The sequence below is a fragment of the Schistosoma mansoni genome (genome assembly GCF_000237925.1).
Source record: "Schistosoma mansoni, WGS project CABG00000000 data, chromosome 4 unplaced supercontig 0032, strain Puerto Rico, whole genome shotgun sequence".
In the NCBI taxonomy this organism is placed as follows: domain Eukaryota; kingdom Metazoa; phylum Platyhelminthes; class Trematoda; order Strigeidida; family Schistosomatidae; genus Schistosoma; species Schistosoma mansoni.
Window position 1 is genome coordinate 555,643 of NW_017386017.1, and position 21,862 is coordinate 577,504.

Sequence of the window (21,862 nt, forward strand, 5' to 3'; positions counted from 1 at the left end):
AGAATAATAATGTTAGCATGACTATAATGTCCAATATGAGAGTTGGTACGTTTTGTGGGAGTTGCGTTGCGACATGTAATTGGTGGTGAAGAGTGAATGGAAATGAAATTCACAGCAATGGAAGACGCCAACTTGAATGTACCAGCTTGCGCCTCTCGATAGTGATCTCAGATTAATTGCTGAAGTATAAGTGATGGCACAGGGCAATCATATGTTCTGCAAATGTATTCGATGGTGTAGTATGAGGGCGCTGAAAAAGAGAGAGAAAAATGGATGGACGGGAGGCGGGACGGGCAGTGTGAAAATATTACGAGACGACATGGACTGGAAGGAGGGAACGACAATGTAGAGAGATGTGCGAATTTGTGCATCAAACGAAACAATTATATAGGCACTACATCCACTCACAAACACGAACAAATTTGCATGTGTCTCACCGAATGACACTACACAGAACCAGATCGATCATATTTGTATCACTATCAAGTTCAGAAGATCAGTGAATGACATGAGAACCAAGGGAGGAGCTGATATAGATCCAGGTCAGTACCTGGTTGTGCTCATGATGAAACTGAGACTAAAGGAGTATTGGAAAAATGGGCAAATAGCTTTACAAATATTCAATACACTTTTCCTTCGAGATGCTGACAAACTCGACAAATTCAAGATGACTCTCGACAACAGGTCCCAGACCTTACACGATATGCTCAAAAAAGAGGAAACTATTGTGGAGAACAACTGGCAAGGTATTAAGGAAACACCAACATTAACATGACAGGAGGTGATGGGCACTAACAATCATCATAAGTAACGGATCTCTACTGATACCGTGGACAAGAATCAAGAAAGAAAAAACAAGAAGAGAACAATTAGTAATGGTCGAACATGAGCAGGAAAAGCGAAGTCACTGGCCGAATACATAGAAGTAAACATGAGAGTGAAGATGAGCATTAGAGATGACTAGCAGAAATACATGTAAGATATAGCAGTGACTGAGTATAAAGGTGCAAAAAGAAGATATAACTATATTATCGTTTCATCTATTTATATCGAACATCCATTTATTAGTAAAGTTACAACGCAAGCTAGACACTAGTGTCAAATATCCCTTTGGAGAGTCGCAGATTCTATTTGGAAGCTTAGTAGTCAGGTATCTTTAGTTCAAGAAGTTTTATTCAATCAATCATTCGGAGCAATTCGATAGCATAAAGGTTGGTTGGAATATCTTCATCGATTGAACGAAATTATTAATAGCGGTAATCGTTGTCTGTTGGTCCAAGATTAGTGGTTATGTTTAGCGAATTGTATTTCACCGAATGCTTTGTAAGATATATCATAAAACAAACCAAGAAAACAAATACTAACCAGTTTAATGCATTAGCTTATCTAAAATACTGAGTTCTAGCTATCAGCTTGTGCTGTTAACATATTATCACATTTTTCTTTAGCTACAGGTAGCCGTGTTTATATTAGTTAATGCAGATGACCTGTATTATGTGTCAAATTAAAAGCTTGTTCTCCGCTCTGGCATTTTTATGTTTCTCATGTGTTATTGCATCTTACAATGTCACCGATGATATTATATTTGACTTCAAATGGCTAGGAAACTCTAAACAACCCGGGGAGGTACTACTTGTGTTTTTTATAGATGGTCTTGATAGAAGAGCGATGTTGTGAAAATAAGAACAATAATTGGAGAGGATTACGAATGCGTCATACCTACGTTATTCCATAACATAGAAGAAGACGAGGCTAAAAACTCAGATCCAGTTGATGAAGAAACTCTACTACAGCCTTTGTTTACGGAGCAACCGTGTAACGTCAGATCAGAAGCATATTGGAGTTATGAGCTTTGTCATAATCGATATATAAAACAGTTTCATGAGGAAAAGAAATTGGAAAAGGTTTGTTTTTCAAAATTTATATAATAAGAAATAGAATCCTCCCGTTCAAGAATTTTATCTGGGACATTATTATCCTGGTATGTCATAACACTATATGATATTAGTTACTTAGATCCTAAAATGAAAAAAGAACGACCAAGCAAAGACGTATGTCCGCTAATCATTATTAATCTCACTAGAATCCGCCAAAAACAGTTACTCTTGGGGAACATTCTTATCCTTACTATGGAATCAACTATGTTGACGGAACTTTGTGTGATCTAAATCAGGAGCATCGTACAGCAACTGTTATGTATATATGTCATGAAAGTGTCACTGGACAAATCGTTGATGTATCTGAAATCCGAACGTGTCAGTATCAGATGGTTTTCGCCACGAAGTTTCTATGTTCAAACCCTCTCTATAAGGTATGTCTTATTAATGTACCGAGTATTCACAAATTACCCCTGTACAACTGCTGCTTTGACTCAGTTTATCTTCTAGTCAGGTCTTTCTTCAAACAAAACCTAGGTTAGACCATTTTTAACTCTTAAATAAATGAAATTTATACATAAGAATCACAATATTTGGTAAACACATGACACTTCTTTTGTAACTTACTGTATCAATTTCCACCTAAGTAATCTTTTAGGCTTTAACAAACAATATTGTTTCTAAGCAGTCTTTTTATCTAAGAGAATTCAGGTGATTGGTGACGTCTGGGTGTTGTCAAAACTATATGTAAACCTCCGTAATGCTCATCATTACATTCCTACGTGATTCCATCTGACGATCGGTCAAACAAACCATTATAATTTTCCCAGCTGTCCTATCACCTATTTACTTGCATTTGTCTATTACACACATGTAACCCTGCAAATGTTTTGTACATGTGCGTCATAGTACTTGTGTCGAAATACTTGTCTACATCCCTTTCATTGTTATAAATGTTAAGTTACGTTTAGTTACACTAAGCAGGCCTATTTTCCTTCTTTTGTTCTGCTCCCTTCGCTTATCATCTGTATGCACTAATGAATACATGTATCTTAGACAAAGTTCGTATTCGACCTTTGTTATCGACGTTATATCAAACTAATTTGTCGGCATTGCATACGAAGTACATACGATGTACATTTCATTAGCATCAATATTGTTTGATCATTATTAAGTCAACGAAAACGGACACTAAAACCGTCTTTACTATCGGTCCTAAAGGTACTTATATAGAGTTTGTTTCGGACAAAGAAAGATGTGAAATAGTTTTGTTTAGGTATTCCTCCGGACGTTTTAAACTTATTTAAACACATCAATATTGATACAATGGGGCACCAGATATATATGCGCCTCACAAATCTCATTTGATTTGTGTGAGGGCTGTGATACTGTCCAGAAGCGCAAACTGAAGCAGGTGGTTTTCTTAGGGGGCCACACCCGGAGCCTTTGACCTAAAGGTCTGATCCACAGGGCAGTGGAGCATCGTGAGGAGATGCAGTCCCATGGTATTCGGTGACCAGCGATTGGTTCATACGCCATTTTTTCCCTCAGGATACTGGATCTCATGTGCACGATTGGTTTGGAATCAGGGTTTTCCGATTCCCCTAGGTGGACTATCCGTGTCCACCAACCCGGTTAAATCGCCGGACATTCGCTTTTCGTTCTCTCAATTTCGTAACTAACACCAAACATACTGGTCGGAGAAACAAACTTATAATTGATAAGAAACATAAGGAACTAAGTAGAATCAAAGTAAGTAGTTCGGAATTCAAATAAATGTAAGGCGGATGCATGTAGGCGAAATCCCCAATTTTCAGTAATGTTACAAGGTCCATAGTCATATGTTTTTGGTCTCGTCGATTTCAAGCGAAGGATCTCCAATTGCTATATTGATATAGATAAAGTCGTTAATTTTGTGGAACTTTGCTCAATAGCTTAGTGTTGAATTCAATAATCTTCGTCTGTGATTTGATTCTGATCAATATACATCAGATTAGTGTGTGACTATGTAGCGCAACGTGCTTCTCGATTTTACTGTTTGGCTTACGTTTATTTCTTTGAAACTGAATATAACTTATTTTAGGAATCAGTCTTAAGGTTCTATATGTCCTGCTGTATTATTCATGCCTAATAATAACTTTGACAATAAATATTTAGAATTCTGATTTTACTACAGCTGATACGACGTTTGCTGTTCACACTGTAACAAGTTCGTGGCGTCTTACCTCGAGTTCGCTCAGTGTGGTACGTATTCATGTACTTGGCTCTAGGTACGATTTCTGTTTGGACTCAGTACCATACAGCTGTCTAAACTGAAGTAGGTGAGGATGAGTTCAAACCTGAAAGTTAGTGATTAAAAGTTGAGTGCGTCAACACTATGCATGTACCAGGTTATACGTTGCGTATAACTGATTGTGTAAACCACTGCACCATCAATGTACTTATTACTTTCAGTTGTAATAGTCCAAATAGGACGTTAGTATTGACGTAGGTTTTTAGAGCTGAGTATGTTGCAGTAAATTGGCGTGCGCGTACTCTTTGAAAAGATAGTGGTGCAAACAGCTTAGAGAAGAAGAAAGTATGATGTTAATTTTAGGTAGAATTACTTATTTAATATCTTGGTAAGGCTGTGTAACTAACATTTACTTGACTTTGATACAGTTAGAGTTATTATAACAATAAAGTTAGGAAAGAGTTTGGCAACTCATAATATACATACCTGTTGTTATTGTCGTGTAATAATGTATTCTGTTCTATGTACACTTGGTGCTTCGAAATTTTAGTTGCAAAGTGATTTTTAATTATTTCGATAACTTTCAATATCCTTATCTCTTTGTGCACTAATCGTATTTTGGAATGTTATTTTTAGCAAAAGCGCGTCCATACCAATCCAATTTCATGTCACTCAAAAAACAGTTCACCAAGTAAACCGTCGGCATTAGTTGCTATGGAAGCAGAACGGAAAAAGTTTCAATCTCGTAGCTTTACTGACCTAGCTGCTATTCTTAGCAATGCTTTTAAATCAAAGGTTAAGGTAATTTAACAATTTCTCATTATTTTCAATAGTAAAGAAACTTAACTAACCCTAGTGTACCTGATTCATGACTTTTATTAAGCTCTGTGGAAGTATCCTATTAGTTAGTCATTGAAGAAAGCATAGACGTAAATTGACTGATTGTTATGTAGTAACTATAGTAACACTGTTTAGAGTAGGTAAGCTCAAAATCGAGATTCGGTCATTATACTGAGTAATGGATTTCCATGAATTATATTTAGTGAGAATAATTGAGTAGTTGGTCCATCCATTTGCCGATGGTCATCTACAGGAATTATCTGTTCTTTGAGATAGGATTTCTCGAGATTACGGAAGTAAAAATTAGTGTCGTGTCGGTAATAGTTATATTTTGCCATTAGGATGGGAGATACAATCTCGTTCTGGTTCATGGAGGGGATTTTCGCACAAACGCCTAACGAAAACTAAATTATAATATGATTGTATTTGCTTTTCATGTCATAGATTTAATTTCAATTGGTTGTCTCTAAATTTGATTATTCAACTGTCAAAGGATTTGGTATTTTTATCTTTAAGTTGCTTTATTGTAATGGTTAAGCGTAAATTAGCTTCCTAGCATCACTTTGATGAAGCGGTTATTTGCTTTCCAAAGTAAATGTTTGTACAGAACTTGGTAACTTTCATTAGTTATTCGGTTAACTAGCTGCTGCAGTTAGTTCATACAGTGAAATATCCTACACCTCAGTTCAGCTTAGCTTTTGGTTTTTCCTGTGTCTTTAGTTTACAGATGTCACGTTGGAGTCAAGATCAAGTATTTGATATAATCACACCCTCTTGTACTGAACATTTATGCATAGGTGTAAAGCTACACGTGTTTGAGATTCGGCGGATAGTGCTTGCTTTATGACTTTTTTGATATTCTTATCTTATGAATAGTTATGATGCTAGCGTACTAATGAGTGAATCTTCAACGTTTAAATATATCTTGAAGTTTTGATTATAGCCTTTCTCTCGGTAGTCTGAGCTAGATGGATGCTGAACGAAAAGTTTAAGCGTCGTTAAACGTTTAATGTTTCTTGAATTTTACTCAAATTCTTTCCCTTATTGTTTGTAAAACTTGTTTCATAGGCTATATTGTCTGAAAACATTTTGTATGCTAGGTAATCTCAGTTTAACTAAAACGTTTGGGCGTGAAGCTGTATTTCAATGATTTAACCACTCGTCCTTCAACCTTTGTGTTTCGGTGTGGTGTGATTATGAGTCACTTGGCTTATTTGCCAAACTTTAAAGTTTGTCGGGACAGAAGAATAAATGTAACAGCCTTATGGATGTTTTCTTGCTTTAGCTCTACACATAACGTGATAAACTTTATAAAAAGTGACAGGTAGATATTTATGTTACATCATTGATTTCAAGATCTTTTATCAATGCTTACTATGAAAGACTAGTTAACATAAATATATAGCAATTCTGTGGTGAAATGTTTTAAAACCGGTGAGATACAATATAATTTAGTATGATAAAGCTAATTAATTTCTTAATACGTATTGGTAATAGAGGTCATTAAAAATCTATCATGAGAATTCCAAGAATTTATCTCAATAAGCTCTATGTTAGCATGGTAAAATAATCATTTAAGTAGCTTTTAATGATAGACCGAAACATTATCTATGAACGATTTATTTTCTGTCGTCGTTAAAGGTAAATGATCATTTGACTTCAAATACAATATTCTTGCTTTTGTCAAGTTAGCAATCGTGACAATATGTATGAAATTCCTTAAGAGATGTTTCTCCGAACAGTTTTAACTAGCTAGTCATTATACATATTCTAAGACTCGAAAAAGATCTGAATATGAAAAAAATGCTTTATCTTAATTATCTCTGGTTAAATGTTTATTTAAAATTATTCATTTACAGTTAATTGAAGTAAGTATTTATTGCATGTGCTTTACACAATATGAACTTGTGTGTTTATATGGTCAAGTGTTCATCACTTAGTGTTTGTTTAAAATCATACTAGTATTACTAGTGTGATTCGATTTCCTAGCGTTTTCAGCTTTGGATTGCACGATTATTCTTCTGAGAACAAAAGCCACAGCTTTATGTTTTATGCACTTAACTTCTATCCTTTTTATGATATGATAAAATCTTAATCTATTCACAGCGGTGTGGGGGTCGGACATTGGTAACCTTTAAATAGTAGATATAATTCATATTTTAATCCACTAGTTTGCATATTTTTGCTGAGTTGTATTATGATTTCATTATTACTCTATCCAGATAGTTACCAATTGTATGACATAATTCTTGCTACTAACTTTACTCCATATTTTAATGGAGATTGTGATATTTTCTTATTGCTCAATAAATAATTTGAGTTATATTTACTTTGGAATTCTGTTAACTTTAAAGGAAACAAAAAAAAATATTGGTTTGTGTTCACTGAACCATTTGTTTCAATCATTCAAATGAGCTTATCGGAATGTTATGTTGAATGAACTGAGTTTGAATTTTATAAAACGTAGGGTTTTCTCAGTGATTCAATGACGAGTCATAGGATAAGCAACATTTCACACTGATTCAAACCATCGAATATAAATAGTGAAGTTTTGGATCACAACGTTAACTCTTTATTTAATGTCTTTGAAATTCTTATAGATAAATAGATAGATATAAAGACAGATATAACTTGAAACGTTTCATGAAACCTCAGTTTCGAGTTGGCACATTTCCTGGCAATACAATAAAATAGCATCCATAAAATTGGAATTTTAACGAATTGAATTAAAAGGATGTTAGTCGAGCAAGGAATAATGAATGATACACAGTGAAGTGTTTAGGGTTTCAAAGAAGTTAAATATTGGATAAATCTAAACCATTCTAATATATTTTAGACGTGGTCACTTATGTGCCTTAATAATTTATATTATCATATGGACTCTATTTAATTAATCTGCCACTTCTCTCTTACATGAACTATGGGTTATTGACTTTGTATACTGGTATCGTTTATTAATGTAGTTGCTTTTAATTCCTTTCCCAGTTCTGTTGGGGTCCCATATGTTTAAATCAATCTCAAAATTCGCGTATCGATTAAAATGACTTTCACTTTATTAACGTTTAATACATTTTCATTGTATTTCCTAATTCACTGTGATTTCGCACCCAGTAATTAATGATCATTTAATGGTTGATATATAATTTGAATAAACCTGAGTATAATTTAATTCTTATGGGGTGTCATCAGGAAACTTCTATACAAGCTGGAACTTCTTGCTCCAGTTAACGTTCAAAGAAGAAGAGGATAGGAGCAGTCTCGTTTATTGTATTGAATTCGGAGTTGCAAACAGATTAGCTCACAAATATATCAATCCTATTTTTAACAGCATCTTATATTTTTATCGACATGTTAATACATGACGTAGGCACTACGCCCTTTGTAAATTTACTGGTTTAATAGTTTACTTTGCATCATATAGAACTTGATGTCTAACCTCAACGTTGCTCAAACGGTTCCATCACCCGTTAGCATTGCTTAAGAGAACAATTTACTATCTAATCAACACTTTTACAATATCTTCTAACTCGAATTTAACTAATTTTTTACTACTTTCCGTCTTGACTTCCTCTTATTTTATCACTGAGTGGTATAGTGTAACTTAAACCAAAATACATTCATATGTAGGCTGTTCATTGTATGACTCAATAATTTTAAGATCTTAGCTTTTAACTGCTGTGTCGTAACTTTGCATTACTCTGAGTTTACTTCAGTTTGAGAAATCGGGTGCTCTTTTTAATTTACATATCAGAATTATAACTCATTGCACCAACACAACACTATCCGTTTAAATACTAGTTTATATTTTGAATTCATATTCCAATTGATCACTTGGCCAATGAATTTTTGTTCTCGTTCAGATGGCAATATACATACATAAGTGTGCTACACCATAAAATTAATTCTAATTATGACTTTAAAATATTAAATTCAAACCCCATTTGATCTAATCATATAGTTTTCGTGTGCTGCACAGCTTAACGATCATCGATCCACTTCCATGTACGACTATTTAGGCTTACGATTTTGAAACGACCGGACTGTAGACCTGAAACAACTAATTTCAGTAGTTTTTCTTTAGCTTCACTCTTTTCCTAATAGATATATATATGTATATTTTTACCAATTATGTACTCATTTTTCCACAAAACTGTCTGACATAGATACATATGTTTATTTGAAAAAAATCTTTCTAGATTAGTGCAAAACATGGTAAAGATGTGGTTTTTTATCAAGTCAATCCGGCTGAAGATCCTAATGATGAAAGCACCTCTACAATCGATAATACACAAATTAATGTAAGTGACTTGTGAATTCAGTATCTTTTCTACATGAATACTGCTTTCTTTTTAAAAAAAAACTTTTCATTAATTTTCCATGGTTAAGATGGTATGATTAGTTGAGATTATCTAAAAGGCAGACTATTGTTGATTTATATTACAGATAGTTTATCACAGATATTTTGAATGTGACTTTCATTATGAACTAACATAAGCTTGAGAATTGTTGTAATTTCAACTTACCTGTTCAATGGTATCATGCTAGTTGTGAAACCCAAAGAGTTCGGGTTCGATACTGTGTGAAAGGTTATGAGTATGCATTGTTGTTAAAGATTTGGAAAAACTGTTTGGTGCCCTTTGATTTATAATAGTTCTACAGATTATCTCAGATTTTGACGTAAATTACAATTGATCGATCACGGAGTAGTGACTAATATCGTCCTTGTTTAATGCCGATCAATTTTTATCGACCACGCTTAAATCTGTCCATTAGTGCGACTGACGTGACGTCGCATGTATTGTGTTATGATCTTGAGTGGTCGAATATGGTCGGCAGAAAACCCTGGACAAAATCACAACTTGTATGATGAAATTCAACCAGCTCTGAAGGACTAGACAAACACGGCTCTAGTCACTACTCAATAATCAGTCAATTTTAAATACTTCAGTCCTCGAAATAAGTTGTTACCAGAATAGCTCAGTAATAATGTCTGAGACTATAAAACTGGGTGAGGCGAGTTCGAATTTCACAGTGAGTATCAGTTTCTTCAGGATTCTAGGTAAGCTGTGCTGAAGAGTCTCAAAGAGTGTGAAATATCGGTTCATGATTTCCTACCGACTACATCTATCCCTAACCATTTACGTTAAATTTACCTATACACAATAATGCTAAATTTCTTGACTCTAATAACCATATTGTATTTCACCCAGTTGACTAACTAATTATTGCTAGTACTGAATATTATACGATTTAATGTTCATTATCATTAGACCAAAGTGTTTCTGATGCAAATCCTGAGAAGTTTTAAATATCCATAACTTTGACTGTCCAATTTAATCATTTGTAACTAGCTTCTATTATCATATAATGATTTTGTAAGCTATAGGTTAACCTGCACTCTATTTTACGTCCATCATCTTATCTTTTTTTCTTTACTTAGGTCAATGATGATACTAAAAATAGTCACGATAGTTCAAGTTTTTCTGATTTAAATTTCGTAAATCAAGTGGCGTCCAGCTTGAAAACACCATCATCATCATCATCAACATCATCCACAATTAACCCATCTATAATGAAATCTGTTGATGATAATCAAGTTATGGAATTTCTTCAAGGAAAACTTTGTTTAACTGGTAATTTAGGATGGTGGACATATGAAATATGCTTTAACAAGTTTGTAAGACAATATCACTTGGTAAATTTGAAATTATCTTCATTTTATAATTCTTTTTTAACTTTCGTTTTACTTAAAAATGACCGTTAAAAAAGTTATTCTTTATTTTCATAGTTGAAATCATGAGTCAATTGAAGCTAGACCACCATCCAAAAAACCTGGAAGCACTGGATGGCCGTTTCGTTCTATTATGGGACTCCTCAGCAGTGCGCATCCACGATCCCGCACCCGCGAGGTCTGGCTTCAATTGACCCATGATTTCAACTATGAAAATACTAAATTCTCCACAAAACACCCTCTGATCTATTCTTTATTTATTGAAACATATAATACTTAATCACTGTAGTCAATTAAGAGTAATAGATAAAAATAATAAGTCAGTTTATGAAAGTCATAAACATTCATCGACTTCGATGATTGGGACATGTTGTATTATGGTGTGGGTTACTTATATCCTCATAAGTATTATGTAATGGTGGTCGGGCATTGAATGTATTTCAGTAGAAGATCGATAACGAAAGAATGGGAACGAAATGCAATCGTTATGAAAATGCATGAACAATAATAATTGGAGGCGATGGACTGATATTTACAGAAGGGACGTTCAAAATTGAGACGATTGGTAGTTTTCAAATTAACTATTTACTATATGGTTTTCATATTTTACCGAGATATTCTGTAATTTTGTGCGTAAATACATTCGATTGTCCCATTTCATCTTCTTGTTCACTACAGTATGACTGTCTAACCATCCCCCCTACTTCGACATTCATCCACCACCTGCTTGGATTCTGTCCATAAGTTGCCACATGGTAGAAAATCGATCACAGTGGTTTAATTACAGCAGTTCACTCTAACTTCCCTTAATTCTTGACTCTAATGTGATTCACATTGTATTTTTAATCAAGACAAATGACTACTAAACAAGTCTTTTCACCATTGTCATTGATGATGATGATGATGACGATTGCAGTAAAATTTCCTTGGCATCTTTATAAAACCATTTGATGTTGTAGTTCTGTATATCAGTTACTACCAGGATTACAACATGATCATGTTTAATTTCAAAGTTTTCGCTCATGACTGCAAAATCACAACAAAGGAAAGTCATTTCATCTAATCAGCTTCTAGCGAAACATGTTTCGCCAACACTTACAACCCAATTATAAGAGTGATTGTAGTTGATTATAATGTGATATAAAGTGATCAAGATTACTGATTAAATCGATAAGACAATCACTCAACTTAACAATCGATCAAATTTCGACGGATTCAGTTATTACTTATTGTTTCCGCATGTTATTCTACTGTATTCTGATAATCACTGATCATTAAAAGGAAAATCTGTACATAAAATATTAATTTTTCCCTAAAAGGTGGTTGAGGAACTGGGTTGAGAATGTTGGATGTGTAGTACCGATAAGTAATTGATCCCTCTCTAACAAAGAGCAGACTATAAAAATATGGATAATTAACACACTAACTGTATAATATCCCTGTCGTGACAGAATTGGTATTTACCAATTCAACTGCTCCTGTGGAGCCAGTTATATAGGGCGTACAATTCGGCAAGTTCGTCAACGAATAACAGAACACCATCCGTCGTGGTTGACCAAAGGACAGGTAAAGGGGATTAAGAGTTCTATTCTCGCTCACTTGGTGGACACAGGTCATCAGGTTGAACTGAATAAAGCTTTTAAGGTTATCTACCATATTCCATCAAATTTGCCACATGGTTTACGAGCTCGTCTATTGCACATAGCTGAAGCCATCGCAATTCATATTCACAAACCGAACCTTTGTATCCAAAAGAAGTTTGTACAACCACTCTCGCTACCTTGGCCATCGGTATAGCGGAGTTTGTAGCATAATTTCGGTAAACAATTATATCATTCCTTCAATATTTTTTTTGTATTTTTGTATTTTACTTATTCTCTTCATTCGTCTCTTGATTCTTACATAACTACTATATTACTGACCATTCATCAAAATATTTTGTTAGTTCTTTCTTCTCTCTTTTTTTATATATTATGCAACGTAGCAACAGCTTGATTTTCTAATAATAACTTTGATTAGTATTATGCCTTCTCTTCCAATTAATGTTAATTTATAATCGATGTCATTATATAATTATTACGTAACGTATCTACTCCATGAGTGTTATTTAATTATTGTAAATCATATATATATATATATATATTAGTGTAGAACCATGATGAAAAACTAATTGAAAAGAAATTTCTTCGCTCGATTCGTTCCTTTTTAATTAACAAATGTCAAAATGGGAATTTTCACTCGTTCCTTTTTAATTAACAAATGTCAAAATGGGAATTTTCACTTTACTACGTTTTTGTTTGTTTTCTATGTCACTAATATATACTGACTAAATATTCTTTTATTTTCAATTCACTGTTAAAGGATGCAAATACAAAACAACTTCAAGAAATTCGTCTTGGCAATTGGGATTTAGACACGCATGTAAAATGGTTTGGAGAGAATAATTTAAAAAAACAAAAACCTTCCAGTAGTTCTAATAGGTAATAGATAGCTGTACTTCTGATTTCACTTGTTATCATCAAACTTTTATTATCATTATTCAGGGTTTTGTAGGGATTATTGAGTGTTATTACGATCACATACTGACCCAAGTTAGAAAATTGTTGAGAACTTTGGGGTTTTGGACAGTTGTTTTGGTCCTTGTTTTCAATCGTTGTTTATCTGAGGTCAGTTCGTGATCTTATTAACATTCAACAATCTCCAAAAACTCTTAATAATGACTGTCATGTACTCACTAGTTACTAACTCCGAGATTGTGATTCAGTGGCCTAAAGGTTATTTATTTATTTATTTAAACATATATGTATTGGTACAAAAGGGCACCAGATACATATGCGCCACATAAAATAATGAAAGTAGGAAGAGAGGGGATGAAAAGATAAGGCGGACTGAAATGTACAACCAGAAGACTCTTTCAGTTAAGAAAGTTAGAACCACTCTTTATGTAGAAAGTAAAAGAAGGTTGCAGCAGGATCGCCACTGGCTTCTATTCTGAGCCATATCTGATAACGTCTCTAGCCACTGTGTTGCACCATCTCTCGGACCCCAGCCAGGGAGTCGTGAAGGACCAACAGAAGCTAGCCCTTTGCAGCTTTCTTTCATGCCACGACACCATGTCATACACTGACCTCCTCTCCGCTTTTTCCAACCAGTCCCAGAGTCGACAAATAATGCACGACGTGGAAGTCTCTGGGACGGCATTCGTAAAACATGTCCAAGCCACCGAAGTCGGTGTTTCAAGATGGTGACACCAATTGAATTATCGTCTCTGCGCCCGGACACACGATGCCGAGCCTGAGCATTACTAACATGGTGTTGCCACTGGGTGTCAGCAATCCTTCGGAGACAACGATGATCGAACACAGAGAGACGTCTAACATCCTCAACTCGGAGAGTCCAGGTTTCACAAGCATAGAGCAAAACTGCTCTCACCAACGCGTTGTAGATCCGACCTTTCACAGCCAGACTAACATCACGAAGTCGCCAAAGATGGCCCAGATTGGCATAAGCCGCTCTGGCTTTCATTATACATGCATCAATCTCATAACTCACGCCACCACCAGCACTTATATAGCTACCTAGATACACGAACTTCTCAATTACTTCAATCTGCTCATCATCCAGGGTGAGTACAGGATTAGAATCCTGCCAGTCTTGTAGGAGTACTTCACACTTCGAGGGTGCAAAGCACATGCCGTACCTGCGGACACTGATTGCCAACTGATTAAGTGCGGATTGCATGTCTTGGGCATTATCGCACAGTATGACAATATCATCCGCATACTCGAGGTCGAGAAGTCGTTCTCCAGGCAACATATCCACACCGCCATTACTTACATCCATCAGAGCTGTTTCCAGGATGTCGTCGATGGTAAAGTTGAAGAGGAATGGTGAGATTGGGCAACCCTGTCTAACCCCACTGCTCGAATGGAACAAGGGAGAAAGGTGGTTGTATGCCCTCACTCTGCCTGAGGTGTTCATATACAGGGCCTTTAAGATGTTAATGAACTTCTCAGGCACACCCTTCTTCAATAGACAATCCCAGAGAACAGTCCTGTCCAACGAATCGAAGGCCGCCCTGATATCAAGAAACACTACGATTGTTGGCCTGCGATAAGTATGATGGTGTTCTAACATTTGGCGGAGGGTGAAGATATGATCAATGCATCCTCGACCAGAACGAAAACCAGCCTGCTCCTCGCGAGTCAATCGTTCTCGGGTTTTAAACAACCTACGAAGAATGACAGAAGCCAATAGTTTGGACGCAATCGGAAGTAGACTTATCCCCCGATAGTTGTTACAGGAACAACATGAACCCTTTTTAAAGATAGGGACGACTATTGACTCATTCCATGATGTTGGAACACTTTGTTGCTCCCAAACCTTTGCAAACAACACCGTCAGTTCCTTAGCCAGAAAGTCACCACCATCTTTAAAAAGAGCCGGAGGTAAGTCATCTGGGCCCGGTGATTTGTAACGTTTCAAGAGTTGGAGTTCCTTGCGGACTTCCGCCTCGTTTGATGGATCGGTCGTCACCGGCCATGGGGGGCAGGACAAACTGGTTGATGTTTCCGGAGCAGCAGGCCAGTTGAACTGCCCTTCGAAAAATTTCGCCCATCGTCCAAGACGTCGAGAGATGTTAGTGGTTGGCATCCCATCATCCTCGTAGATTGTTTCACTCACACCAGACTTCTTGCTACCAGTGGCTCGGATGAGTTGGAAGAGCTTCCGGCAGTTACCAGATGCAGCTGCTGCTTCCATCTCATTAGCACGCTCCGACCACCAGGCTTTTCGGTCCTTACGCAAGCTTTGCCCGATTTCATTACGTAACAGCCTTCGTTTGTGGTCAAACTCACGGTCACCCGGAGTAGACCGACGGGCTTCGATCAGTTGTAAGGAGCCAGAAGAAACCCAGTGCTTGTAAGCGGGACGTTTCGCGAAGCGGCAAGCGGCTTTACTCGCCATTTTCATGGCGTCGTGAAGATGCAACCAATGCTCATCTATACTTTTCGGTGGGATGGTAGCTAGCCTAGAGGCTAGCTCCGCTCGATACTTACTTGCAACAGATGTTGCAGCCAGTTTACTAACATCGATCCGTTGGTGGTGGTCAATCCTTCGGCCACTGAAAAGTAAGGTGAGATTGGCGCAGACCAGGGCATGATCAGACTCCAGATAGGTACTCCAAAAGGAGCGGCAGTCTTGTACACAACCACGCCAGCGGTAGCTGATCGCGATGTGATCAATCTGAGTCCAGGCTTGAGATGCAGAGGGAGGACGCCAGGTGGCACACCGGCGATGACTGTGCCGGAAGTTAGTGCTAGCCAGAAACAGGTTGTGGTCTGTGCACAGTTGCAGCAAACGGTCCCCGTTATCTGTCCTGCGACCAACAAGTCCCCATCGGCCACCTAAACGACTCTCTTCTGTGCCTAGACGCCCGACCTGAGCATTCAAGTCTCCGGCTGATACTACAATATCTGTCGAACGCGCTTTCTGGAGAAGAACTGTTAACTGGTGGTAAAACTCATCCTTGATTGCATCCGGGCTGCAATCTGTCGGGGCATAGGCGGAGATGACGAAAAGACACCGTTTCTCACGCCGATTTCTTCTCACTTTGATGGAACTTTCTAATCTAACAGCACCTAACCTATTAATAATGGGATCCAATCGATTAGTGCTGCCTCAGCTCTAGTGCTTAGTGCGACACCAACGCTAACAAGACCAGACGAAGATGCCACAGGGTCCCCGGATAAGCGCACGTGAAACAAGCTTTTCGAAGCGACAGATGGAGAGCGAATTTGTAGTACTTCACTAGAGTCTTGAATACGGGTCTCGGATAGACAGCAAACATCAACATTAAGACTTTCTAAAGACATAGCCAGCCCCATCTGTTGTCCGATCTGCATTAGTGTGCGAACGTTGAAGGAAGCCAGCTTGAACGGCGTACGTGGTTTCAGGAAGACTGCTTCAGTATTCGTAATCGGTGGAAGCATTCACTTTCAACCAGACAGTGACTGGAGATCGTTTAGATAGGACAGAGTTTCCACCATGGGCGAGCTACTGCATAAGTTGGAAAGGAAGGATACACAATTTGGGAATAAAGGGAGTGAAAAAGCGACGTAGTAAATAATAGTAATAATAATAATAGTAATAATAATAATAATGGTAATAATAATGATGTAAATTGTCTTTCTTCTATTAGGAACGAGGGCAGTATAGTTAATGTAGTGCGTCATTTCATGTCATTTGTGTGTGGGCTGTGATACTGCCCGGGTGCCCAAACCGAAGCTGGTGGTTTTCTTAGGGGGCCACACCCCGAGCCTTTGACCTAAAGGTCTGATCCACAAGGCAGTGGAGCATCGTGAGGAGATGCAGTCCCATGGTAGCCGGTGACCAACAACAGGTTCATTCGCCATTCGTTCCATCAGGATACTGGAGCCCATGTGCACGATTGGTTTGGAATGAGGGTTTTCCAACTCCCCTAGGTGGACCCTCCGTGTTCACCAACCCGGTTAAAGCACCGGACATTCGCTTTTCGTCCTCTCACTTTCGTAAACAACACCCGTGGTGCGAGAAGGCAGTGAGTAGGACTTCCCTGTCAGAGGCTATATATTCGCTGGCCATGTGAGAGCATTTCGAGAGGGAGAGTGGGCTCTCCCCACTCTCGGCCGTACCAGGGCATTTGGGGGCTTCGTTGAGGTGTCCGATATTAGGACGAAATAACTGTTCAATGTCCCTATAGTTTTGAACGGTTGTCTGTCTTGGGTCGCTTCATGATTTCGATAATATTTTATTAGTTAAGCTTTCTTATATTTTTTAGTTGGCATCAAGAAATGACTAATCAGACAATCATTGATAGATAGCGTGCCCTAAAAATTTGTTTCGTTCTAGTATGCAGCTCTTCAGGAACTCCTACTCGTGACTTATGCCAAGCATTTAACCTTTTGCGTATTTAATTGATTATACTTTCATTTTGTCATTTTTATGCTGTTTATTCTACAGACAAATTTCATTGTACTATGGTCGAGGTGATTTGTGTACAGAAACTAACAAACTTCGAGAAGTTGTGGTAAAGATAAAGTAAGTCTTTTCGTAAGACTACTGTTTATCCTTATTGTGTTCTAGTATTTTTTTAACTTGTATATACACTCAGACACATACATACAATACACAAATTCTCAGTAAGTGCTAACTTTGAATTCTGAAACGTTGGTCAAGGTAACTCGTGATTGTCCAATATGAGAAGACAGACACATGTGGTTACATTGAATGAAAGAAACTATCTGACGTCTAAAATTGGTTTCAGTTATGTTCCACTTTGACTTCTGCATCTGTTGACTGTTTTGTATTGTGTATTAATAAGCTGTTATTGTGACCCATATCTGGTTTTTGATCGTTAGTTGCATAATTAATTCAAGTGTGTCATGAACTCTATTAATCTAATGGTTAGTTTATTTTCTTAGTCCTACTAAACTATCAATTTTCTAGCATAAATTGCTATTACCAAATCCAATTCTCACGGTTACAGCAAATACTTGTAAATTTTGTCCTTGATACGGTTAAGTGCTATAAGATCTATTGATAGTCAGTTCGTTTTAATTCCTTTTTTCGAGAGCATGGAATGATTTATCGACTTTTTTGAATGTCGGATAAGTTCTGTTTAATAAGATTTAAAACCTGATCACCATTAAATTACATGGCCTGACTCACACCTTCTCAAGGTACCCCGGGGACAGTGGGACCTGATTCCATGAACTAATGTGAGCGGCTAGGTGGAGATCGGGCTCAAACCAACTCTGTCGTAAATTAGACTTATTGAATGCGCAGAACTGGAAAAATAGGTTATTCCTTTTTGTTTCGGGCCGGATTATCTCTAAGAAGGTCCATCAAGTTTCGTGCAAAGCAGAGGTGAACACTAAATCTGTTTGTGGTATTGAGCGTGAAGGAGCTGATCGTCAATAGAAAACTTCTAATCCAATAATTTGAAGGCAAGTACTTCATTCATTTCCTACTATGACTGAGCTCCGACTTGGTACAAAGAATTCAAATCCCATCCATACCTATGTGTAAACTATGGAGTGTATAGGCCTCCGTCTATGCATTCTATTTATTCATTTAACATATGCTTGCGACCTCGAACATATATGCCATGTGTGTGTACCATGGAATGCATCAGTCTCTGACTTTTATATCCTATGTGCACATATAACACATAACTGCAATGATTTTTACCCGCATCCTGTACTGGTATAAACATTATTGCTCTCTGCGCTTTTTTGTTGCAAATTTTCCTGATAGGAAAGTCTAACGCAGCTGCACAAAAACGCAGACTAGTAACGTGTCCATTCGCTTTACAAAAGTATAGTTGCATCGAAGTCTCTAACTATAACATGAATTGTTAACGTGTCCGTTTGCTTTACTTTCTCCAGTGCTCCGGTCTCGCAAATTTTTATTAAAGCTCTTTTTTCCTGAAACGCCAATCGGCTTTCCAATTTAGTTTCTCAGGATTAATTAACTAACTTATTAGCCTTGCTTTTTTCGGATGTAGAATGATTGAAGCGGCAACTGGTAAAAATAATCATGATCAATAGTGCGAAACCTACTCCGTAGCTTAAATTTGGCTTTCTTTAACATCTATGCTGTATAAAAAATGTATGAGTTATGATCAGTCGTACACAATGTATGATCTGACATAAATTTCCATTGACCCAATTATCATACTTCATTTCACACCATTAGCCCACACAATAGAAATTTGACTCACATTTCAGTGCATGGATCTATACTTCGTTTAACGAGCCATAAGTGGAAAATTTATCTATGGTACTTATTTATTTAACTTATCATATAAAACAGTTCACTAGGAGTGTTTCGGCTATAACACTGAAAATGTCGAACTACGACATTTTAACCTCAAGAGAATAAGTACGGTCCATACTGACTAGTATGTCAACTTGTATAGTGCTTCCGAATTGTATTATTGTTATTATTTATCATTTGTAATTCTCAAGTCTGCTTTACATTCTCTGTCCCTAATAACTTCCCCTCGACTCTTTTATGTATTGTTTTATACTACTTAATAATATTCAGTAAAGAGTTTATTCCTAGAAATTTCTACGCTCATACTGTAACACAAGCTTGTCGTGTGATATTCTGAAATATTTACATATACTTATAACATTTATTGTATTTGTCATTATAATTACTTCGTCTCAATCATTGTATCAGTTGTTCGCAATTCTGTGCAATCGTTTAACCCTTGTTTAAACGCGACAGTCTCCATATTGCCTGCTCTTAGTTCAATTTTTACTGGTTGATAAACCGTTATCAAGTTTAGACACAACCAAGGGCTGTCATTTTACACTATTGGAGCCTTTTTTATTGCGGACAAAAAACGCGATAAACGCCAAAGAAACCTCACAAGTTGAGGTTCGTAACTGATTTTTGTGTATTATTTAATAAAGAATCGCTATTTTAGACAAATCGCTGCTTTGTGAACTTCGATTTTGCCCGTATCTCAGTTAGGTGATTTGGACGCTTCGATAGACTTAACAGTTATTTTGTTCAAGAATATTCAAGTTTCGTTTTTGCAATTATTCAACATTAAAATCAAATGTAAAATTACGTACTTTTAGAATGACTGATCACTTCAAAAGATTGACCATTTGGTTTGTAGGTTTATATAAGTGAAAGAGGAAATAGGAAGCACACATCATCCATGGACAAGGAATAATGATCATGGTGAAAATAGATTATTAACATGAAGAAGGTTGAGTAGATCGAGGTTTTACGTTGTCTCCGAAGGATTGCTGACACCCAGTGGCAACACCATGTTAGTAATGCTCAGGCTCGGCATCGTGTGTCCGGGCGCAGAGACGATAATTCAATTGGTGTCACCATCTTGAAACACCGACTTCGGTGGCTTGGACATGTTTTGCGAATGTCGTCCCAGAGACTTCCACGTCGTGCATTATTTGTCGACTCTGGGACTGGTTGGAAAAAGCGGAGAGGAGGTCAGTGTATGACATGGTGTCGTGGCATGAAAGAAAGCTGCAAAGGGCTAGCTTCTGTTGGTCCTTCACGACTCCCTGGTTGGGGTCCGAGAGATGGTGCAGTACAGTGGTTAGAGACGTTATCAGATATAGCTCAGAATAGAAGCCAGTGGCGATCCTGCTGCAACCTTCTTTTACTTTCTTCATAAAAAGTGGTTGCAACTTTCCTAGCTGAAAGACCTCTTCTCGTTGTACCTTTCCGTTTCTCCCTTTATTATTATTATTATGTTTATTAATATTACACTTCCATACACTAATCTGTGGTCGTTATTGTTTTTTTCTTCTTATACGCACGTTACATTCTTTTTCTCTCCCCATTCTCAATGTTAATGTGTTTATGTGTTCAAATAAATAATTATGATGATTGTTATCGAAATATTCATCCCAGTTACCCTCGTCTATAATTATCGACTTAAATCGCGTCAGAGAATAACAGAGATAAATAAGTCAAATACATGAATGGATTTTGAATTCGTATATTTCATTCAATCGTTGATCCAAACAGATGACCATAGAAACGTAGCGGAACGGATTGAAAAAGGCATGTGAGCCAACTCGTTTTGACCAAGCTTGATTCAATATTAATATTCAGGCAAAAAATAAGTCACAGACACGTAATGAAGAGATTAAGTAATTAACACGATCATATAAAAACAGTCACGGCTTATAAACGAATAAGTCACAAGGTCAAAATGTAGCTTGAATAGAATGAATAAATTGAACTGTCCAGAAGCTAGAATAACCTATGTGGGCTTGACATAGTACCAAACCCTAGATACATCCTATAACCTTTTGTTTGTTATCTAGTGGAAACAAAAATACAGTATTCGCATATTAATATCATAACTTTGAAAGTAAAATATTCTTTGTTTCTATGTTTGTGTATGATGTACATCTCAATTTTCTTGTTTCGGAATAATTTCTAGATGTTTACATTCAACAAGTAAAGATATTTTCTTGTCATTCTCTGAGCCTACAAAGTGTGTATATTCAATGTCGGTACGTTTTAAATTTTTATTTATTCTTTGAATGAACTAATCAATTAGTTATTTGTTTTAAATGTACAAACTAGGCGTTGTATTACAAAATTAGTTTTTCATAGTTGAAATCATGAGTCAATTGAAGCTAGACC

General features: G+C 36.8%; 1 protein-coding gene across 2 annotated transcripts in view; it reads left to right on the forward strand.

Moving 5' to 3' along the window:
* Nucleotides 1-1,478: 1,478 nt before the first annotated feature.
* Nucleotides 1,479-21,862, forward strand: part of Smp_149050.1 (xtp3-transactivated protein B, putative) — a gene marked incomplete at both ends in the record, with an annotated part of 21,730 nt that continues 1,346 nt past the window's right edge. Inside the window, 10 exons of one of the 2 annotated variants that reach the window (XM_018791121.1) lie at nucleotides 1,479-1,626; nucleotides 1,665-1,904; nucleotides 1,939-1,981; nucleotides 2,017-2,051; nucleotides 2,084-2,311; nucleotides 4,747-4,911; nucleotides 9,147-9,248; nucleotides 10,391-10,645; nucleotides 13,043-13,161; nucleotides 17,681-17,747. In XM_018791121.1, coding sequence (XP_018645638.1) covers nucleotides 1,483-1,626; nucleotides 1,665-1,904; nucleotides 1,939-1,981; nucleotides 2,017-2,051; nucleotides 2,084-2,311; nucleotides 4,747-4,911; nucleotides 9,147-9,248; nucleotides 10,391-10,645; nucleotides 13,043-13,161; nucleotides 17,681-17,747 — 1,398 coding nt within the window. Of the gene's footprint in view, nucleotides 1,627-1,661; nucleotides 1,905-1,938; nucleotides 1,982-2,016; nucleotides 2,052-2,083; nucleotides 2,312-4,746; nucleotides 4,912-9,146; nucleotides 9,249-10,390; nucleotides 10,646-13,042; nucleotides 13,162-17,680; nucleotides 17,748-21,862 lie in introns of both variants that reach the window. The other variant, XM_018791119.1, reaches the window with a different exon arrangement.